Source organism: Haemaphysalis longicornis, unplaced genomic scaffold (assembly GCF_048455015.1).
Source record: "Haemaphysalis longicornis isolate Haplotype H1 unplaced genomic scaffold, Haemaphysalis longicornis Haplotype H1 scaffold_13, whole genome shotgun sequence".
Lineage (NCBI taxonomy): Eukaryota > Metazoa > Arthropoda > Arachnida > Ixodida > Ixodidae > Haemaphysalis > Haemaphysalis longicornis.
Window position 1 is genome coordinate 84,786,948 of NW_027526233.1, and position 8,374 is coordinate 84,795,321.

The 8,374-nt window shown below is 47.2% G+C and overlaps 1 protein-coding gene across 1 annotated transcript; it reads left to right on the forward strand.

Moving 5' to 3' along the window:
- Positions 1 to 2,005: 2,005 nt before the first annotated feature.
- Positions 2,006 to 2,717, forward strand: LOC144163922 (uncharacterized). The gene is made up of 2 exons (XM_077694579.1): positions 2,006 to 2,017; positions 2,100 to 2,717. The coding sequence occupies exons 1-2, from the start codon at positions 2,006 to 2,008 to the stop codon at positions 2,715 to 2,717; spliced, it is 630 nt and encodes a 209-aa protein (XP_077550705.1).
- Positions 2,718 to 8,374: the final 5,657 nt, after the last annotated feature.

Here is an 8,374-nt window from a genome sequence, read left to right on the forward strand (position 1 = left end):
ATAGGATGAGAAAACTTAATTCAGTGAAACTGTAGAGGCCTTATCAAAAATCAAGACGATGTATACGAAATACTGCATGCGAATCAGCCAAGTGTAATGTGTATTCAGGAAACACAATTCAATTTCAATCACACAATGTTCTTGAGTAGTTACATGATCGTTAGAAAGGACAGGAATGTATGCACATACTCTTCTGGCGGTGTGGCCGTGATTTCCCAGAAATTCCTAGCATCCCACCCTGTCACTTTGAACACTGTCGTTGAGGTTGTAGCAATTTGCACAATATTGAATAGGTTGATAACGGTATACTCCATATACATTCCTCCTGATGTTGAACTTTCTAGCTCTGACTTCGAGGCGCTAGTCGACCAGCTGCCCGAACCATACATCCGAACATGCATCTTTATTGTACACAATTCTTTTTGGGGACCTTCTCGCACGGATGCCTCAGGTCGACTGATAGAGAAATTCCTTACATCTTCACGAGCATGCCTCTTCAACAAAAATAGGCCAACATACGTTAATATAGGACACAACACACCCTCATTTCTTGACTTCGCTCTTGGCTCCGCACTTGTCTTTTCTCTTCTCGAGAGGGGTGTGGGCACTGAACCATACGGTAGTGACCACTTCACCAACCCAGTAACATGTATAGGTAAAGGCCCATGCAGGCCATCTTCCCAAAACAGGTTCAATCAAGCAAGAGCTGACTGGAATACATTTACAGAGACATCCAAAGTACCCCATACATCCATAGGACACCCACACATTGAAGAAGCTACCCAAATTCTCCACAGCTCCCGCAATCTCGACCAAACAAAGCAGGAGCTTTGAAAAAGGCCGGAAATGTATAACCGAGAGGAACCTTTTCAATTTACCTGGAGAAGAAAGCAACATGTAGGCTTTGTAAGCAATCACAATACAAATGAAGCAAATGCCAGAGTTGCGCCACCGTACAAGTCCTGTTATGTGAAGACTGAACTGCAAGACTTTTCGCGGGTTGAGCCGGCTGTCGTGAGTTCGCACCAAATGCTCGGTGCATCGCTGGGACTGGAATTGCCCTTTGAAGAAACAGAAATGCAGTCACTGTCCAAGCCACAAAGTGAAAAGACGTTTCGGAACCCGTACGAGTTCCTTGTTCACATAAGGCAAAATAGACAAGTTTCGAATTTAAAGGTGCAGTTTGTGACGCAATGACAGCATGTATTTCAAGGGCAACGTCCCTTCATTTCTTTTCATCGTATCGGCGTGTGTTTGTATGAACGATGATTCTAGTAAAAGAAGCGATGTCACGTTTCGTTCATTGTGCTGTTGCTTGTGCGTATGTTCGGCAATCGCATTTGAGGTCACCCTATGGTTTTTCACATCGCGTTGGTGCTCTTTCATCCTTTCGGGGATCTTTGTGGTTTCACCGATGTAAACTTGGTTGCAATCGCTACAGGCGACGCGTTAGACAACAACGGGAGAAATATTATCGGGCAGCGGGTCCTTCACTTTCACCAGCTAATTCCAAAGCTTGCTGGCCGGCACGTGTCCAATGCGTAGGTTATACTTCGCGAAAATACAGGCCGCTTATACCCCGAGTTGGGAATTGCGAAGAAGAGAAAAAGACTGCGCTCTAGCGGAGCGTGCACCACTATCATTGTCATTGTAACACAGTCATCGCCATTAAAGAGGCGTTCGTGCAGGGGTCCCACGGCTTCCTTTCCTGTCGTTCGATCCGCAACGCCAGGAAACGCATTCGAAAACGCGATCCGCGTTCGATCCGCAATGAGATGTTCGATCCGCAAGCTTTGGTGCCGAACTCCAAGGGAAAACGAGCGGCTGGTGGTCAACAGACGACAGCGACGACGAGTTTTACTAGAAAACGGCCCCCACAGCAACGGCCCCCACAGCACTTCAGCCTTCTCAGAACCGCACCCAGGGAGACAACGCGCGGACCTGACTGCCTGCCAAGCGAGTAAGGCGTACTTTTTCGCTTAACAATGAACCGGGTTAAAGCCAAATGCGCTGCCAGGTGAGCCCAAGCCACAAAAATTTCGACCGAGGTGACAGCGCCCATCGAGAGCGGCTGCTCTGACCGACTCGCGCTCCGAAAGGTGATAGACAAGCTCGTAGCAACCCGCGAGGAGCTTCGCAAGATCGACGCCCAGGTCGAGGACACGATTCCCGTCGAGGAGTTGGAAAAGGAGCACGAGTCTGCAGCGCACTACGGCGACTGTACGCTCGAGACTTTGACTCGCCTGCAGGGCCGGCTCGAGGACCTTGAAGGCAGCACTGTGCAGGGTGCCCCCGCAGTTGCGACCGATAGGCCACTGGCTCTAACTACAGCTCCACCACCCGTATTCGGACTTCGTCTGCCAACGCTTGCCATCAAGCCTTATAACGTGGACGTGGGCAAATGGATGGCATTCTTGGAGCAATTCAACGGCGCAGTCCACACCCAGCAGGCTCTAACCAGCACCGACAAGTTCCACTACCTCTGCAACTACCTGGAAGGCGAAGCAGCAGCTGCCATCGCCGGACTGCCATCAACGGAGGCCTGCTACGAAAGTGCCATTCAACACCTAAAAGAGAGGTTCGGCGATACGAGCCGGATAATACAGCGGCATTTGCGAATGCTCCACGGGCCATCCGCATCTGAAACGAGAGCGCTGCGGAATCTATACGACTCCGTTCAGCTGAACATCCGCTGCCTGAACGTGTTGGGCGTCTGAACGAGCAGCTTTTCTGCGATGCTGTACGACATTTTGCTCGAGGTCTTGCCGGAAGAGATAGTCGTAGCTTTTCATCGACACGTCCGCCTCCAGGAGAAATCAACGGCCACGGCAGCGACTTCTGCTGCAGCAAACATAACGACATGCCATCAACTGGACCAGCCTTTGTGGCACATGCGGATCGAGGTCGAGGCGAGAGAGAGATGTTCTCATGTGAAAACTTCGGCAGATTCAAGGGACGCTCTCCAGCGTAACGGGCAATCAACGTCAGTTCTACACGCCTCTCAAACATCGATGACCGAAAGGAACGAGTGCTTATTTTGCAAATTGCCGAAGCGTCCTACTGAAGTATGCTACGCTTGTCTGAGCATTTCAGAAAGAAAAAGCTGCTGGCAAAAGCCACGCGGTGCTATCGATGTACTAGGACGGGCCATCGATCAAAGGAATACCGACGAAATATGAGGTGTTTGACATGCAAGTGAAGGCACGCAACCGTCATGTGCGACCCAGACTATGCATGTATAACGAAGAGAGACGAGGCGCACACTGACCCGACCTGCAAAGCCCCGGTGCAGACGCAGGACGCCAAGTCAGCATCAACTGCCCTCACTAGCTGCCTGTTGAGTGAGGACGTTTACCTACAGACCTGTCGGTCATAGGTCATCGGTCACAACGACGCAAGTTACGTACGAGGCATTTTAGACGGTTGCAGCCAGCGAACTTATATTAAAGAAGACCTCATGGCAAAAGAAGGAATAAAAGTCGTGGGAGAGACAAACCTCACAGTCAAAACCTTCGCATCGTCAGTAATTTCTCGAGTGGGTAGTAGAAGAATCGTTGAGGTTCGACAGCGCAACCAGTTTGACGACGTAGAGCAGGCTGTCCACGCAGTTACAGTACCCACGATGGTCCTAAACGTCGCAAATACGGATATGAATGGGGCTTTTGCGATACATTTAAGAAAGTTAGGCTACCGACTTGCGGACGAACAAGCTCTTTTCCAACAAAGTGCGGACGGAGACATTGACCTGCTCATAGGAGCCGATCAACTGTGGACAGTAGTGGCAGAAGATGTTATTAAAAGTGAGCAACACAAAGCATTAGTCGCGGTAAAGACTTCGCTTGGCTGGACGCTGCAAGGCCCTGTCAGCAAACCGAGTCCTGCGCTTCAGAGGACGGGAGTGACTTGCGCGCTGACTGCCCAAGTATCACTAGACGAGGAATCAAGACTCAACTCTGCGCAGAATCCAAGGGATCGACAAAGCAGTACGGCTACCTTATCACCTGATGTTGCATGCTTCGCAAAGCGCCCTGCAGGAGGTTCGGGAGCAAAGGCACTAGACGGACTTAAGAGGGCGAAGGCACTAGACGCACTTAAGTGATATCCGCCTGTCAAAGAATTTACTTGGTCAGCGCAACACCGCAGACTTCGCAAGTCAGAGACGTATACGATGTGCAGAAGCCTTCGACTGGTGATTGTGTAGCCAGCGAGCGGCCGCATTATTTGCCCAAGACAGGAGCTCATTCGCTAACCGACAGAGCATCGCGGAAATACCTGAGCGGCTACCTGAACGGCTGCAGGCACTGTTTGAATGATGATCTGAACCCATCAGAAGCAACGTGGTCACCAACCTGGGTACACCGAAAGAAAAGAACAAACCACATCGAACGGACAGTCAACGGGAAAAAAAAGACGGTCTAGACGGAGCTGGCGTGCAAGCTACATTTTTACCGAGAATGATAGTGCAGGAGCGGCTTGCTACATGTGGACGTTGTTTTACTCTTTTGTGGCCGGGAGAATGTTGGGAATTGCGAAGAGGAAGAGACTGTGCGATTGAACCGAGTGTGCACCACTATCATTGTCATTGTAACATAGTGATCGCCATTAAAGAGACGTTCGAGCAGAGGTCCCACGGCTTCGTTTCCTGGCGGCGCACCCGCAACGAGGTGCTCGATTCGCAACACCCCGTACATACGGAATGACGCCAGTGGCATGAAGAGCTTCTGATTTGCAGCCATGGGGTGTAGTATTGGCTTCTCAATTCTTTCCACAAAATGTTGTGGGTAGCCATTGCCAGAAAGTTACCTGCGTACTATTTTTAGTTTTCTTTTCAGATTGCTCCTGTCTTTGCAGATTCTTCTCGCACGCGTCCCGAGCGATGACACGACAGCTCTTTTGTGGGCGACCGGGTGGTTTGATTGGAAGTCCAAGAACTTCTCGGTGTGTGTTGGCTTGCGGCACACACTGAAGGAGAGCTCACCGCAAGCCAACACACACCGTTAAGTACAAGCACAAGCACGATACTGACTGGGACAACGCAGAGATTGTGTCCAAAGAACGAAACGTAACATCACGTCATTTACTAGAATCATCGTTCATACAAACACACTCCGATACGATGAATCGAAATAAAAGGGACGTCACCATTGATATACATGCGGTCATTTCGTCACAAACTGCACCTTTAAATTCGAAACTTCTTCATTTTGCCTCATTGTGAACAAGGAACACGTACGGGTTCCGAAACGTTTTTTTTTACTTTTTTGACTTGGTCAGTGACTGCAGTACTGTTCCTTCATAGAATGCCTGACCAGACGAACTTTCGTCGAACCCTTGACTGTATTTGTTTTTGCACAGCCTCGCTGCGGACTTCTAAATGCCGTCTTGTATGAGCTGTAGTGTAATCTTTTCTACACTTCTCGAAACGGCTTGGCTATCGAAAGAAGGAACGCGTACAATTGCACACGGTGTACAAGCGAACAAAGCCAACGTATACAAAAAGTCTTCCGGAGTACTTTTCAACACAACACCAGTCCCTCACAAAGCGTAGCAACTGCATAAAACTTGGTTGATAACATATTTCAACCAATGGATCTCCAAATCGACATTTACCGCATAATGCCTTGCATTGAATTTGAGAATAACGAGAAAAGAAGTCTGTGTCTAGGTAACGGTTTATATATGACACTTCCATAGTCATGGTAGAAAGAAAAGCTTAGGAGAGGCGCTGATGTCAGTTCTACTGATGCTGTAAACGCCATTATTATAGGATAACCGTTTTCTCTTGTATTTTGCACACAAGTGCCACCTCTCCCGCCTTCGCGTGCTCCCATGTCGTCGGCTTCGTCTGTGAAAATGCCGACCATTGCCTACGCTACCGGCCGCGCCGCGCAGTGACATAGGGCCTTGGTGGGGGTACCTTGAACGCTGTTGCTTGGAAGTGGTAGCCTTTGGCCTGCGATTGCCGCTTAAAAAACACGTCACTTCCTGCACACGCCTCTCAATGCTCCAGTGGCTTGATAGCTGGGAGCCTTCTAAGCATTCTTACCTCAACGTCCGCAGCTGACGGCAATTTTCAGTAAAAAAGCTCCCGTCTCGAAGATCTGAACCACCTGAATTCGTCGGGGGTTTGATAAAACCCCGCATATTTCAAATCTTATACGTTATCCAATCAGCACATTGACTACTTAAATCATAAATTATCTTTTAACACTGAACCGATATCTTTTCACTCTTAATCTTTTTAAACTTCTCTTAATGTAGTGATTCACAAATTTTTTTCTGTGCTAAAACTTCAATATCGCCACATAATGTGGGCACCTACCACTCAAAGAAACATTGCAACTCAGATGGTTCTCCAAAACTAGGGTACTGGGGAGGTGCTAGGGGCATCAAGGGCCAGGCGTTCACCATCGTCGGCACCCGCCCGAGAAACACGAGCGAACGCATAACTGTGTATCAAAATGTGGTCATTAAAACGCCAATGTCTTTTCTGAGGCGCCAGCGATTGCCGCTAATTCAAAGGCGTTCTTTAGGCTATTTTTGAAACAATGTATGGTAAATTGGATGGCACGGCGGTTACACAATCTACCTACTATACCTGCGTATTTGATTTACTAAATCCCATAAACAGCATACCATTGAAAAAAACGTCATCCGGAAAGCAGCACTAGGAAAGGAGTCACTGTGTGTCATGCGTTTCGCACTACGAGTTGGGCGAGCTTTCAACAAATGTAATCGGCTTGGGCACAGGCGCAACAGCAGCCTAGAAGGAAGAAAACATTATGTGTAAATTTTGTGCGCAAAAAAATGTAGTCCGCTATTGGGCACACACTAAATTGAGCGTTCTTTTTAATAACTGTGTGAAGACCCAATAGATGAACCACTCAGTTTGGCTCGTTCATTTTGTGAGCATGATTTAGGTGATGGTGTTGGCGCCTTTTTGATCATGAGCAATTTGCTTCACGTTCGCTGACTAGTGGTGATATTTAAGGTTTTTTCGTACCTCGGGTACTTTTTCGCTCTGTTATATGTAAAATTGGAAAACCTGAAAGTAATGACACTGCTGCGTTAACATAAAAGCGTGCTAGTGGTCAAATCCAATACACAGTACATGAAAAAGAAGGTTTTGCTCAATGTTTCGCGGAATTCCACCAGCGGAAACATTTTACTCAGCATATCGTTATTTGGATATGCTCTGTGTCAACAAAAGGTAATATTTTTTAAATAAAAGCTTGAAAATAATTAAGTAGTAAAAATTTAAGATACTCCATACCACAATTTGTATTGAAAATTCCTTCGAATAACGCCTATCATGGTTAAGAATTTGAAAGTGACGCTTCGAAGCATTTTAATGCATCCCACTGTACGCCACTTTTACCTGAATGTAATGCCTGCATTTATTCACGATACTATGTTAAAACAAGCATTAATAACAAACTTCTTTTCAGGCTTTTGTTATCTACAAATTCCGCATATTCGCCCAGACAATCAAACAAGGCCCCAGTGAGCCGCCCGTGGTGCCCAAACCAGTGGCCGCCTTTGGGCCACTAATACCCCTTTTCTGAGCACTTTCCTCTGCTTTGCTCACACCTAAATTGAGACATTTGTCTAAATATGCCCCTGTAAACAAAGGAATAAATATATAGCCCCCTTTGTGTTATTTCTTAGTGTCAATGTGTTCTTGTAATATTTCTTCCCACCACGGCGGGCGTGTGTAGACGGTGCTTCACGAAGCTTAAAATTTTTGCCACCAAATATCCCACGTAAGTTCTATTTCTTTTGCACTCCCCTTTCATATAGTTATAGAGCATCTTTATAACAAACGCGAAATCCATTGCAGCATTCTGTTTACAGATATGAACGTTTTCTTTTTTTTGTTGAGGGGGTGTCCGTGTAGATTAACACCAAGAGTAAGATGTCAAGGCAAATTAAACAGTCCTAGATGAGTTGCGCACAGAGTTCGTCCACTTAAAAGCCGTACACGCGAATTCACGGGCTGTTCAGAGAGCATGGCAAGTTACGTAAACTCGATAGGCATGTTTTTGGTAAGTAAGGCGAAGAGCGCAACCGTATTTAAGGTACAATCAGCGTAGCCAGATTTCGCTAAGCGCCCTATGCAAAATTACATCATAGGCAAATAATTTACCCGGCGGGGCCTTTCCACAGTAGAAAAAGGGTAAAAAGAGTTCAACTGCATCAAACAAGCAATTAGAGACAAAGGCAAGCCGAATAATAACATCACTCGTCGAAACGCTACATCCACTAACCGCTGTAACCGCAAGCCTAATCGGACGAACAGCCGGTGTTAACTTAAAAAATGGAAACTATTCGCTTGGCAGAGGAGGAATATAAGACGAGGAGCTGATGGAGTGTG